Genomic DNA, 14,484 nt, shown 5'->3' with positions numbered 1-14,484 from the left:
CTCACGCATCCCGGGGGAGGAGGCAATACAATTATAAATGTAACTGCAGATAAACACCAGCCAACCCAGTCAGTAAACAGCTTGCCTAATGCTAAACAGATGTAAATTTAAGGCTTTAATGTATTTTACCAGCTATTTGTGGCTGGTTCTAATTAAATGTTAAGGGGAAAAAATAGTGGTTAATACCTATGTAGGTTAATACCTATGTAGTATATATTTTTCTCTTTTAAAAAAAAAGGAAAATAGTAACTTTCGAAGTTTCCATGGAAGCATAAAGGAGACCTGGTAGTGGGAACAGGAAGGTTTCTTTCTTTCGCTCTTCACCCCAGTGAGCAAAGCTCTGTAATTCCACGTACCAGGTTCCCTAAAGTGCCCTGGGTGAGTGCTCACCCTATCAAGGCAAAGGCCATTGTCTTCTACCCTTCTAAGTTCTTCTGACTCTAAGAATTAAAGTGATATGAGACAGGTTAACAAGAGAAAGAAAAAAAAAAACAGCCCTGGCCGCTTGGCTCAGTGGTAGAGCGTCGGCCTGGTGTGTGGGGGACCCGGGTTCGATTCCCGGCCAGGACACATAGGAGAAGCGCCCATTTGCTTCTCCACCCCCCCTCCTTCCTCTCTGTCTCTCTCTTCCCCTCCCGCAGCCAAGGCTCCATTGGAGCAAAGATGGCCCGGGCGCTGGGGATGGCTCCTCGGCCTCTGCCCCAGGCGCTAGAGTGGCTCTGGTCTAGACAGAGCGACGCCCCAGAGGGGCAGAGCATCGCCCCCTGGTGGGTGTGCCCGGTGGATCCCGGTCGGGCGCATGTGGGAGTCTGTCTGACTGTCTCTCCCCGTTTCCAGCTTCAGAAAAATACAAAAAAAATACAACAAAACAAAACAAAACAAACAAACAAAAAAAAAACAATGGGGAATACACATGAACCTGAAAACTCTGTGGCAAAAATGAGGTATAATTGTCATTCTGGACTAAGGAGGAGGAGGTCGAGATCTAGAACTTCAAAAGAGAAGGAAGGTAATTCATGGGAAGTTGAAAAGAGTTAATGTTTAGTAAACACATGTTTGCTGGGCCCACAGAACTGTGGGACACAGAGAAAACTTTGATCAAAAGAGCCTTGACTTTGGGTGAGGGGTATGCAACAAAATGAAATGTCAAAATAACCTGCAGATGTTTTCTCTGAACATATGTACCCTGATTTATCACTCCATTAAAATTTTAAAAAATGGGCATTACACTAAACTAAAAAAAAAAAAAGCCTTGCTAGATTCCTCCCTATCACATCTAGTTCATATTAAACTATAATCATCTATGAGGATAACTCCCTCCTGGAGCAAGTCTTCTAGCTAAATTCTTTTAGGCAGTTAGGAAGAAGGTTAGAGGTTATTTATGAGTCTTCTGGGCATCAATTGTTTTCAGCTCAAAGTATTCCAATGACATAGACACACACTTTGGGGTGGTGAATTCTGCTACTTTACAGCCCTCAATCCTTTTGCTTAAAAATACTCTCAAAATAATGATCTCTTCGCATGGAAGCCAAGACTCAGCTTAAAGTGGCAGTAAGGAACCTAAATTAATTTGAGAGGGAGGCAGGTAGGAAAAAAAATAAAGATTTAAATATTTATATATATACACAAGCAGGAAGGAGGACATGAGGAAGGAAAGGCCGAGCGGGGAGTGCATGGGACACTGGAGAGAGGTACGGAGACAAAAGAAGTCACATTTCATTTTCTCTTCTGTGTGCTTGACTTTGTCCAAGGGCAGGGTTTCGGCTGCAGGTAGTGAGCATTTAGAACTGTGGTCCACCATTTCCATTAGCGGAAGAAAGGAATAGATTTCTTTCAAATACCAGTATTCCCAACACGTTTCTTTATATATTGAAGGAACCTATGAAGTTTCTCTATTATTTTCCTCTTGTTACTCTGCCTTAATTGATATAAATATTTTGCTTTATATCTAAAGATTTAAGAACAAGTGAGAATTTTTTTTTAAAGATTTTATTTATTCATTATAGAGAGGAGAGAGAGAGAGAGAGAAGGAGGGAGGAGCAGGAAGCATCAACTCCCATATGTGCCTTGACCAGGCAAGCCCAGGGTTTTGAACCGGCAACCTCAGCATTTCCAGGTTGATGACAAGTGAGAATTTTAAGACTCACGTTCGTAGTTGAGTCTAATTTACCAGTGTGATGAAAACAAACACACCGACAGCAAAATTGCATGAATTTCTTTTTATCGGGTCTCCTCTTATCTCTGTACAGGTGAATGGGTAACACGCAGAACAGAAAATTTGGAGCATAAATAGCTCCAGAGGGGAGCAAAGCAATTGCTCTGAAATAACAGGAGCAAAAGATGACATAGTCAGGGGAGAAATACTGTGCAGTGTGCTCAGCTAAAACCGGATGTGGTCGAACACAAGCGCGATCCATCACAGAAGACTGGAGAGGCACACTTGCCAAAACAAACAGATCAAATAGAATTCCGCTCTCATGGACCAATTTTTAAAAGACTTCTATTTAGGCATGCATAGCTGGAACTACAGACTAGCTAACAGGTGAAAGAAATCCATAGGGACAGTTTAATCGCCACACAGACATACACTTAACTGTTCAAAATGAACAACTTATAGAATATATTGAAATGACTCATTAAACATAATGATTAGCTGTTTCTAGAAGCCTCAACAAGCAACCGGCAGACATTAACTATGAGAAACTATTCTTTTATCTCAAGCTAGAAATGCATCTCCTTAGTGAATTCATTAGGGGATATATACTGCTGACAAAAATTAGGGGGTATTCCAAAATGATATCCCCTAATTTTTGTGAGCAGTATAGTTTATAGCTACATTAAAACCCAAGTATGTTCTAATATACCCTCTATTTCAAAACTTATTTTTACAGTCGAGGAGGCCATAGGTTATTTTTTTAATTCATCATGGGTTTTTTTTTAATTTTTTTATTTATTGATGTTAGTGAGAGAGAGAGGGAGAGACGGGGGGGGGGGGGAGAGAGAGAGAGAGAGAGGAACATAGATCTGTTCCTGTATGCGCCCTGACCAGGGATCGAACCAGCAACCTCTGCGCTTTAGAACGATGCTCTACCAACTGAACTATCCAGCCAGGGCTGCCATAGGTTTTGATGGCACGGAAGAATCGGGGTCATTTGGTGGTGCGCCGAATGCATGGGGGCGCTGTGGGGTGAGAGGGTGCGGATGGGACAAAAATGATGGACTCTCCAGGATCCCCTTTGCTGTGCTGGAAAACCAGAAAACAGCCAGGCGGCGGAACTCAAGCACAATATCCCCAGTCATGGTTCCTGAGGCTCTGGTTGTGCCTGATCACCCTCTCGCCGCTCCGAGTTCAAACGCTAACTCTACTTCTCTATCCCTACGACAGATGAGGAGGCGAAGGAGATGTTTGGTCTTTTACAGAATCCTAGGCCGTGAGCTCTAGAGGGCACCTTTAGAATCATTTCTCAGTAGAGAAAACCAAGACCAGAGGTAAAAAGACTTGCTATGGGTGTTACGGCAAGACACCCAGGTTTTCGGATTCCTCACAGAGAAACAACTGAAAAGCAGAAAGGGTGTCGCAGAAGGTGTCCTTACAGACTTTACTGAAAAAGACAACTATTCTTCATTCCCTACTAGTGTTAACAGTAGGAGAAACACAAAGCACCAAGAAGTTGGTTGGAGTTAGTCCCATGCCTGGCCTGTGGTGGCGCAGTGGATAAAGCATCAACCTGGAACGCTGAGGACGAGGTTGCCGACTCTGAGCACAAGTTTGTCAGTGTAGGGTCCCTGGCTTGGGGAGGGGGGGGATGGGGAGGATCGTCCATATGATCCCAAAGCTCACCGGCTAGAGCCCAAAGGTCACTGACATGAAAAGCCCAAGGTCGCTAGCTTGAGCAAGGGGACACTGGCTCAACCCTGGTCAAGGCACATATGAGCAGCTCAATGCACAACTAAAGTGAAAGCAGCCCTGGCCGGTTGGCTCAGCGGTAGAGCGTCGGCCTGGCGTGCAGAAGTCCCGGATTCGATTCCCGGCCAGGGCACACAGGAGAAGCGCCCATCACACTCCTCCCCCTCTCCTTCCTCTTTGTCTCTCTCTCTTCCCCTCCCGCAGCCGAGGCTCCACTGGAGCAAAGATGGCCCGAGCGCTGGGGATGGCTCCTCGGCCTCTGCCTCAGGCGCTAGAGTGGCTCTGGTCGCAACAGAGTGACGCCCAGGAGGGGCAGAGCATCGCCCCCTGGTGGGCGTGCCGGGTGGATCCCGGTCGGGCGCATGCAGGAGTCTGTCTGATTGTCTCTCCCCGTTTCCAGCTTCAGAAAAATACAGAAAAAAATATAAATAAATAAATAAATAAATAAATAAATAAAGTGAAAGCAACTACAAGTTGATGCCTCTCCCCCTCTCCCCCCCCTTCCTGTCTGTCTGGCTCTCTCTCTCTCTCAAAAACAAATAAACAAACAAACAACACTTTAAAAAAAAAGAGTAAGTCCCATGGTGCTAACACAACTCCAAGCTCATCTCATGGGGGGTAAACCTGAGCCCTCTGTGTTAATATATAAACAGTCCTGTGACCTAATTAGTGCAGACAAAAACGGAGGGGTGTTATGATGGGATAATTGTGATGTGTTTGCTGCCTTTTTTTTGCCCAGGCAGCAGAAGGCACCTGTGGGAAGAGAAGGCTACTGTTGACACCTCACCGACTCACTCCATAGGCAGCTTACACTTCAGGCTGAAGGACTGTCTAAGCAAACCTTTGCCCAGCAAGAAAGTCAGTGCACTCTGATGTCGTTATCTCTGCTCTGAGAGTTCATTCCAGAGACTCCAGAGCGGGCAGGAGATGTTTTGCCAAAATAGCAACATGATGCAGAGCCTTGATCAAAACAATGAAAAAAAGTGACTTTTTGTGTTGATGTGTAGCCATGGGTTACAGGTTATCGCTATTGTTTATTGCTAGAAGTAACACTGGCCATTTCTACCATGGAGGCCACTATGTCTGGAATGGCCATGTAGGAAGAATATGCCCAGGTTACCGGCAGGCTATAAGAACCTCGAATATGTGCTCCCTCATCCCCAAAGTGATTTGTGCTCACATGGGCGGTGGTTCTTGATCCAGGAGAGAAAGTGTCCCCTTGGTGTGGCCCTTCCAGAGACAGGGCACTTGGAGCCTGCACCTGGCCTCTCCGGACCCTATGATATGAGGCAGCCTGTGGTTGTGATATATATCTTCATTTGAATGTTGTTGGTACATGGTAGCCTTTTCCTGCAATGAACTGTGGATTTGTAAGCATTGGTTAATTGAGTTCTGTGCGTCCTCTTTAGCAATGGAGCTCTACTGGCCACTGCCAGCCCAATTACCACCAGAAGTGAAATTGTTTAGAAGACCGCCTCCCAACTCATTCCTAGCTAAAAATATGGCTAGGACATTATCTAAAAAGAAAAAAGACAATTCTGATAAAAGGCATAAAGTGATGCACTGCTGGTTGCCATGCTACCCTTGGTTTGAAGTAGCACAGGCTTTGAAATTGGTTATCAATAATACAACTTGCTAGTTGCATCTGGAATGGTGGAAGCTGCGCTCCAGGAGACGAACACCACAGATTAGGAGGGAACTGCAAAGTGATGACAGGTCTGCTAAAACCCAATTCCTTGATGGTACTAGCGGACACTCAAGGAAATTCAGAAGCTCCTTCCATTGAACCTCACCCTCTCAGGCCTGCAGGTGGAGATCCAAACAAAGGAACCTGGGCAACCATCCCTTTTGATAAATGGGCTACACTTGTGAAACCAATTACAATTAAAAGGATAATTCAAGTGGGGAACATGGTAGGTGTTACCTACTTCACCACAATTTTTCAATGCCATACCCAGTAGTCCCTGGACTGGGGCTACAATGAAGAGTGTCAAGGACTGGTGATATTCTGAAACAAGATATCATAACTATTGGAATGTACGTACAAGAATTCCACAGGGATTGATGAAACCGATTACGCCTTCCTGACACCTTGCCTAAATGGGGTTGTTGCAAATACTTTGTTGCCAAAAGGACAGAATCATCCCCATTTTTCTGTACTGATCCAATCTGACTCCCTACCATTGGGAAGAGACTGAAGAAGCAGCCCTGGCATATATTTTTAAATTTTTTTATTTATTCATTTGAGAGAGAGAGAGAGAGAGAGAGAGAGAGAGCAGGGGAGGAGCAGCAAGCATCAACTCCCCTATGTGCTTTGACCGAGCAAGCCCAGGGTTTTGAACTGGCGACCTCAGTGTTCCAGGCTGACGCTTTATCCACTGCGCCACCACAGGTCTGGCCTGCCCTGGCATGTCTTATCTGGCATGTCTTATCTTCTTATTCTGCTATCAGCTAAATACAGACTAGTCCAGTGGCTGAGCCCAAGGGTCACACTTTGTGTGTGGAGGTGGGGCAAAGGTTTGGATTATAATTTATAAGAAAAAATTTAAGACTGTTGTTGAAGGGAAGAGAGCCACTACATGGGTGTTTAAAAGGAAAAACTGATATAATGTTGGTGCCAGAAAGAGATTTCAGCTAAAAGAAGAATATTCTCCCTTAGCTGTGATTCACACATCCTTTTTCAAGGGCCAGAGAGTGAAGAGAACAGCTGGTTAACCTACTGAACACACGGATGAAGAGATGAGAGTTCTGACCGTGACCATGACTCCATGGCGCAGTAGTGAAGTGGCTATGTCTTTGGATCTTGCTTCTGTGATTAAGGACCTGTGTTGGAAAGGACTCTGTGGGAATATTTACCCAGTCATATATGAAGAACATTGATTTAGAACAGTGGTCGGCAAACTCATTAGTCAACAGAGCCAAATATCAACAGTACAACGATTGAAATTTCTTTTCACAGCCAGATTTTTAAATTATAGGTAGGTACATTGTTATTAATTTAATTAGGGAACTCGCCCACATGCGGTGTTTTGTGGAAGCGCCACACTCAAGGGGCCAGAGCCACATTTGGCTCACGAGATGCGGTTTGCCGACCACTGATTTAGAACAATCTGAATAAAATTGTGTAGACATTAACCAGAATGATGAAGGTTTAAGAAAGGTACTGGGTATACAGTAGAAGGTTTATAGGCTTATGTCTCACCTGTCATAATATTACATGTAAAAAACGTAGCTATCTGCCCTGTTACTATATGAGAAAAGCCACATATGGCTGGAGGGACAATTGGGACAGTTAGATCAATGAGGAAGAATTAAGTTTTATATATTTGGTAGGTTTACCTCTCTGAAATTGAAAAGCAAGACATTTGACATAAATTCTTCCGAGAAATTTCTGTGGCACACCCAAACCAAAGTCTATTTAGGAGTGACTACTCTTCACGGATGTTGGCCTGGGAGAGTCAACACTTTTGCATCTCCAATTCATTTCCTAGTTACAGTGAAGATGTTAGTACACAATGGTAACATCATGTCTGGTGGACCAACGAGCACGGGCCTACTGGAAATAAAGAAACCTTAGGGGAATTAGGAGCTAGGTGAGGACTGTCCCGCCAGGTGGAATTCACTTTGTATGAGCAAAGACAGAAGGGTGGAAAAGGTCTCCTAGGGCAAAGACAGCACTTTGATTGAGGGCACCCAATTCCAGGAGAAAGGTAAGGATGGCAAACTTCCTAGAACGATGACTGAAGAACGGAACCTACAAGGTGCCCCTTAACAGCCGGGGCCAAGTTGTCCTTCCTTGGTGTGCGACTCATGGGGACTGTGCATACTTTAAACAAGACTGCAGCGCTTCCCCGGGGAGCGAGATGTGTCCTGTTGTATGACCACTCTCTCTGGGCACCAAGACCGATCCAACCAGGGAAGTTACGAAAATTAGTTTGGTTCTGTCCTCCAGATGTTTTGAATTCTGAAAGAACAGAGACCTGGCCTCTGATTCATGGGAAAAATGATACATAGTCCATAGGAAAAGTCCATTTTTGCAGAGGAGGGACAAAAGAACTACACCAGTGTCGCAGGCCCCCTCGCTGTGAGGCTGTAAATGCACATCCTGACTTCAAGGCTTTTGTCTTAGTGAAGCCTTTCCTGCAAGACGGGAGATTTGTAAGCCATGTTATCACGGCTCCTGTGAGTCTTCTTTAGCAACTGAACCCTGTCTAATGCCACCTTAGTGCACCTTCCAAGGTGAGGTGCGCTTACCAACAAGAGAGAACATTTTTCACCCGGTCTGCCGTGCTGACGGTGTGCCTTCACACAGACAGCCCCCGGCTATCCAAAATCTCTCTACTGTGTGATTAGTTGCTGAACAGAAAGCAAATCGTTCTCGGTTTCTTGTTTGCAGAGTATTTGTCACCTTTAGCAACTGCAGGACTTTTGGTCCTATGGTTTGGGCTCTCTCCAAGCCACCACACACTAATAAATAAAACCTCGTGCTTTGTTTAGGTGCGTTTTTCTTTCTGCTTAGAAGTTGGCTAGATGTTTAATTTGAGAAGCCAGACTCCTAGAGCACACAATCAGAACAACAGGAGGAGAAAGTAAAAAACTTGGATTATCGCCCTGGCCGGTTGGCTCAGCGGTAGAGTGTCGGCCTGGCGTGCAAGGGACCCGGGTTCGATTTCCGGCCAGGGCACATAGGAGAAGCGCCCATTTGCTTCTCCACCCCCCCTCCTTCCTCTCTGTCTCTCTCTTCCCCTCCCGCAGCTGAGGCTCCATTGGAGCAAAAATGGCCCGGGCGCTGGGGATGGCTTCTTGGCCTCTGCCCCAGGCGCTAGAGTGGCTCTGGTTGCGCAGAGCGACGCCCCGGAGGGGCAGAGCATCGCCCCCTGGTGGGCATGCCGGGTGGATCCCGGTCGGGTGCATGCGGGAGTCTGTCTGACTGTCTCTCTCCGTTTCCAGCTTCAGAAAAATACCAAAACAAAAAAAACCTTGGATTATCTCCTCCATAACTTCCAATGGGGTATCAGCCATCGGAACTACCCTATAAATCCTTACCAAAATTTTCTCTTTGGCTCTGCTTTTCTGTCACGTTTAATTTCCATTTACAATGAGCTGAAAGGCAGTATGGAGTCATGCAACATTAAACCAATTACAAAGTAAGGACATTATAGGCCAATGGTGATGTTCTCAACTTAAATAGCAAATGCTCTATAGTGGATACAATTGTGTTAGTCGGGTTTCTGTAATACTGAAGCTTTGATGTGAACTGAAAACAAATAAGACCAAGCTGCTTAATGGCAGGAGCACTGCATATTTTCTAAGGCATCTGTAATTCAAACTCTTCATTGGCATCAGGAAATCACTGAGATAACATCGTTAATTTTCATTAAAGTAAGAGTGAGTAGAAGTGACCTTCGGTTGGGAAAAGCTCGCCAGGACAAGTTTTATTTGCCTGTACCACAGACAATGGCTCTTTATCATAGTTTTGCAGGCACAGAAATGACAAAAAAGGCCAAAAGAGAAACCTAAGCAAATATAAAATTAAAAGGAAATTCTTAAATCATCTACTGAATAGTTCGTTAAGTGATGTGACACACGTTTTCATTATAAAAGGATTGGCGAACTCTTCATTCTATAGTCATACTACACATGGACACTTCTCGACCACTCTTGAGATTCCAGTACTTAATTTAAGTGAAAGCACCCTAATTTCGCTATGCCTATATCTTTTTCCAATATGAGAAAAGTAATTCGCAGAAAGGACAGGCTGAGAATTTCAAATATGTTTAAGTGTAAAAATTCTACATGCTACCTTCATAGAGTCACTATATTACAAAGGCTATAACCTCAAATGGCCAAAATTTTAAAATGATATCAAATAGCCGTTTCTCCAATGTAAAACAATAATTCAAAACTAAACTGAAATGACAGACAATAAGACACACACGTGAACAGAATTACTTTTTAACAGAACTGAATACTGCCTAAATCCAAGGTCAGAAAGAACTTCGGAAGGTTTTCCAATCTAGTCTGTTTCCGGGCTTTTCCACAGTATAACCTGGAACAGCTGATGATCTCTAAATTTTAAACTTTTAAGGCCCTCTTGGGAATACACTATATAAAATAGCACTTTATAATAACCAGTTCATAATTACCCCTTTCTCAGTGGAAAGCAGTATCTCTGGGACGGAGCAGGGACAGAAAGAAAAAAAAAAGAGGCTGAAGACTTCCTCCATCCAGCCCTCTGACTCCGCCCTGCCCTCCGCTGCCTGCTCCCAGCTCTGGTGCGCTAACAGGTGCCTGCGAACATCCTAGGCCTGGGGAGCCCTGTAAAACCACTAAAACTTGGCAGCTATACAACTGAAAAATGATAACTTCAGACTATAAACTAAAAGAAATAAAAAACAAAATTTACTTTCAGTCATGCATCCATTCCACGAAAACATATTCAACCTTACTCTGTGCTTGGCTTTGTGCTGCTAAGTGTTGGCGAGATCAAGATGAAGAGGAAAAGCCTTCCTCCGTTCTCCTTCCAAATAATTCCACTCCTAGGATGTTTCTTTTCCATCGCCATAAAAAGAAAATCATCACACGCCAGCGACCCTCTTTGACCATCTTATTCCTGGCCTTCACAGACGCCCTGGACAAACCCCTTCATTTCTGAGGGCCTGGCAGCCAGGGGGTTCGCGGTCCTTCTCTCCTCCTCAGTCCTGGCCGCAATAGTGAATAATTTCAATATTGGCATGGAGGCTCGTGCATCACTGCAGCCTCTCAGCTCCTTCACTTCCTATTTCATCTCCATGGAAATTCACATCTGCTCTGCCTCTGCCATCTACTCAAATGGTCATCTCAAAGACCTCGTCTACTGGAACAGTTCTGAAAGAATGGTTAGCTATGCTACTCTCGCCACAGCGTCTTGGCTTTCCAATTACTTCCACATTAAGTCTTCTTCCAACTCTCTCAGAAGTTAAGCTCTTGATCCCTCTACCTCCTAATTACCAGGTTTCATGGGAATTCACAGCTTCTCCTACCCAAACAGACTTGACAGACATCACTTTATCTACCTCTTCTTTTGTCCAAATCCCCATTTCTCTTGCCCAGTTGCCCTCTCGGGCAGAACCTTCGGGCTCCCGACTGCTGAGTGTGCCCAGAGCAACTCCACAGCCCAGCTCACTGGGACCGCTGTAAGATGCGCAGGGGACTCTGGGCTCCGTAATGCTGCCTCTAAAATTAACCCTCTTTCATTCTCCACAAAGCTCAACCTAATTTCAACTTCATCACCTCCCACTGGTAACTGCCACACACAGGCATCCCTCACCTTCCTGCCACGCGGTCTCCTTGGTTACCTGGCCCTGCACAGATCCCTCCCCCAGCCCACTGATCACAGTGGAGGAGAGATGGAGGGGAAGTGTGCTGTCCTTCCGCTGGCCTCTGCATGACCTGCCCCTATTGTCTGAGAACGGACATTGTTTATTAGCTTCTCTTGAGTCAGTAATTTCCATCTTGTTCTCTCTTCTTATATCCATTTAAATACTCAACCGTCTCTTAGAAATACGTACATTTCAGTCACTCCTCAGCCCCTTCCAAGAACTCCTCTACCAGCTCTCTTTCCTTCCCTTTACAACTAAATTGCTCTAAGAATTGTCCGTATCATTTTTATTTTTTTTTTTTTTTGAGAGAGGGATAGACAGAAACAAACAGAGAGAGATGAGAAGCATCAACACATAGTTGTGTCACTTTAGTTGTTCAGTGATAGCATTCCAGCCGAGCGAGAGACCCCTTGCTCAAGCCAGCGACCTTGGGCTCAAGCCAGCGACCTTGGGCTTCAAGTCAGTGACCATGGGCTCAAGCCAGTGACCGTGGGCTCAAGCCAGCAACCATGGGGTCACGTCTATGATCCCATGCTTATGTTGGCTTAAGCTGGATAAGCCCATGCTCAAGCTGACCTCGAGCATTCAAAGCTGGGTCCTCAGCATCCCAGGCCGACTCTCTAACCACTGTGCCACTGCCTGGTCAGGCTGCCCACACCATCTTTAAACCCCCTTTTGTATTATATTTTCTTTTAAGCCCACTTTACCACCTCCGCTGTGCCTCTAAAATCTCACCCAAGGCATGAAATCCAATGGACACTTCCGCTGACTACAGCCTGACCTCCCAGAAACAACCTCTGCCCCTGATGTTCTTTCTCCCTACACAGTATGTGGTACTTAACCTCTCTGCAGTCGCCTTCTCCTCCTCTGGTCATTCCTTTGCAGTCTCCTGTGTACATTGTTCAAATTCTGTCCTAAATACTCTTTTCCTCTTATTTTACATGCTTCCTGAGCATGACCATGCTGATGATCCCTAAATATTGCTTGTATATTCCTCCTGAGTGGCAGCACTGTATGTCCAACTCTCCCATTCACGTCACCTGAGCACCTGGTATTTGCTTGATTCCCCGTCACCCGACACATCTAATCATACAATTCAGCACTGAGGCCTATGAATTCCACCTTGCAGGTTATTTCCCAAGTCTCCTCACTTAGCTCCATTACGCCTTTGCCAATGGCCATCATGTTGCTGGTTTAGATGATTGTAACTTCTCAAGAAGTCTTTCTTCTGTCAACAGCACCTCCCCCCACCCACCCCTCCAACTACACTCTACTTCAGGGGGTCCCCAAACTTTTTACACAGGGGGCCAGTTCACTGTCCCTCAGACCGTTGGAGGGCCAACGGTTCCTAGTTTAAAAAAAACTAGGAACAAATCCCTATGCACACTGTACATATCTTATTTTAAAGTAAAAAAACAAAACGAGAACAAATACAATATTTAAAATAAAGAACAAGTAAATTTAAATCAACAAACTGACCAGTATTTCAATGGGAACTATGCTCCTCTCACTGACCACCAATGAAAGAGGTGCCCCTTCTGGAAGTGCGGCGGGGGCCAATAAATGGCCTCAGGGGGACGCATGCGGCCCGTGGGCCGTAGTGTGGGGACCCCTGCTCTATTTCACAGCCAGAACGACCTTTCTAAAGGAAAATCCCAACTGTCATCCTCCATGCGGGGCTCTCCAACGAACTCTAAGTTCTTTCGTTTGTTTGAAAGGCTTTTACAATCTGCCTCCGGCTTTTCTCTCCAGCTGAACATTTCTCCGTAGCCCCTCTTGGAACTCTGTGCTTGGGCCATGCTGAAGTATCTGCAGTTCCTGGACACATGTGACTCCACGAGCAGGCACGTGCTGTTCCTTCTCATTGGAACGCTTTTCTGAGAGTGAGCTCTATTTACCTTTGGACTCGTGGAGCTTAAGACATCATCCCTTCAAGCGAACCTTCTCTGAACCTCATCACCCCCGACCCACAGCTAGCTGTTCTCACAGTACCCCATTCTTCCACTGTTACACGACTACATACATGGTTTTGAAACGGTCTCTTCACTTTTTTCTCTGAGTGTCTATAAAGCTTAGTGATAGAGACAATATCATTTTACTTTTTTGAAGATTATAGATTTCTTGATTATCTTGTATCCATTCACCTGAGCCTCCAGCTTGCGAACACCCCGCACAGCCCTCATCAGAATAAGTTGCACCAGGGGAGAGACTGTGCCTGCTTCATGGTCATGGCATCCATGTGCATAGGCACTCATTATACTCTAATTCACTTTGTTGGTAACAGATAGTTATATAAACTTTCTGATGAAAAGATGGGGGTGTCCGACACTTCAGGGTTGTTCCACCGGTGTACAATATTTAGCAAGGGCAGAAAAACAATCCTGCCATCTTTCTTCTACCACAACATTCACCTGAACATTAGCATTCCAGCTAAAACGCAATATACACATGTCAACGTTGGTTTGGACAAGGTGATCTAATACTAATACTTCTAGTAACAAATACATTGTAATAGAAGGAGAGAATCCAAGTCATAAAGACAATTCTGGATGCCAACACCATTCTATGAGAATGGGGTACTTAGAAAATAAAAATGATCACTGTTTTAGCGATTAAATGTCAGTAGCCAAGGAGTGGTGACAGGAATGATTCTAAACAATATAAAATAGTCAAGGTGAAACTTCGGTCAAAGATATTTTTAAAAAATTAATTCTAGCCTGACCTGTGGTGGCGCAGTGGATAAGGCGTCAACCTGGAAATGCTGCGGTCGCTGGTTCAAATCCCTGGGCTTGCCTGGTCAAGGCACATACAGGAAGCAACTACCATGGGCTGATGCTTCCTGCTTCTACCTCTTTCTCTCTCTCTCTCTCTCTCAAAATCAATAAATAAAATAAAAAAATGAATTCTATGTTATAAATGTACTTGTGATAACTATTTTTTCTCTCCAAGTGAAAATATACCCATTTTTTTTAAAAGCAAAGACTAACTGTCAAGTAGATATTTCAAGAACTGGTTAATACTCACAGCAAAGAGCCTTCTGCAATCTTCGGAGTTTCATGGCAGTCCTATAAGCTGAGAACCTGACATTATTCAGGTCGGCTGGAGGGAAAAGAAGGGGGAAAGAAAGATCATTTGTTATTTCATCAGAAAGCACAGAAAAACTCACAGTGATCTGCCAACAACTGTAACAACAACAACAACAAAAATAGGCTAGGA

The 14,484-nt window shown here is 44.7% G+C and overlaps 1 protein-coding gene across 9 annotated transcripts in view; it reads right to left on the bottom strand.

Annotated features, from left to right (window-relative positions):
* DMD (dystrophin) overlaps nt 1-14,484 on the bottom strand; it is a 2,360,554-nt gene that overhangs the window by 97,182 nt on the left and 2,248,888 nt on the right. For all 9 annotated transcript variants that reach the window (XM_066250305.1, XM_066250306.1, XM_066250308.1 and 6 more), the window contains one exon: nt 14,293-14,367. In XM_066250305.1, coding sequence (XP_066106402.1) covers nt 14,293-14,367 — 75 coding nt within the window. The remainder of the gene's footprint in view (nt 1-14,292; nt 14,368-14,484) is intronic.

Source organism: Saccopteryx bilineata, chromosome X (assembly GCF_036850765.1).
Source record: "Saccopteryx bilineata isolate mSacBil1 chromosome X, mSacBil1_pri_phased_curated, whole genome shotgun sequence".
Taxonomy (NCBI): domain Eukaryota; kingdom Metazoa; phylum Chordata; class Mammalia; order Chiroptera; family Emballonuridae; genus Saccopteryx; species Saccopteryx bilineata.
This window is presented reverse-complemented; position numbering and strand designations above follow the sequence as displayed.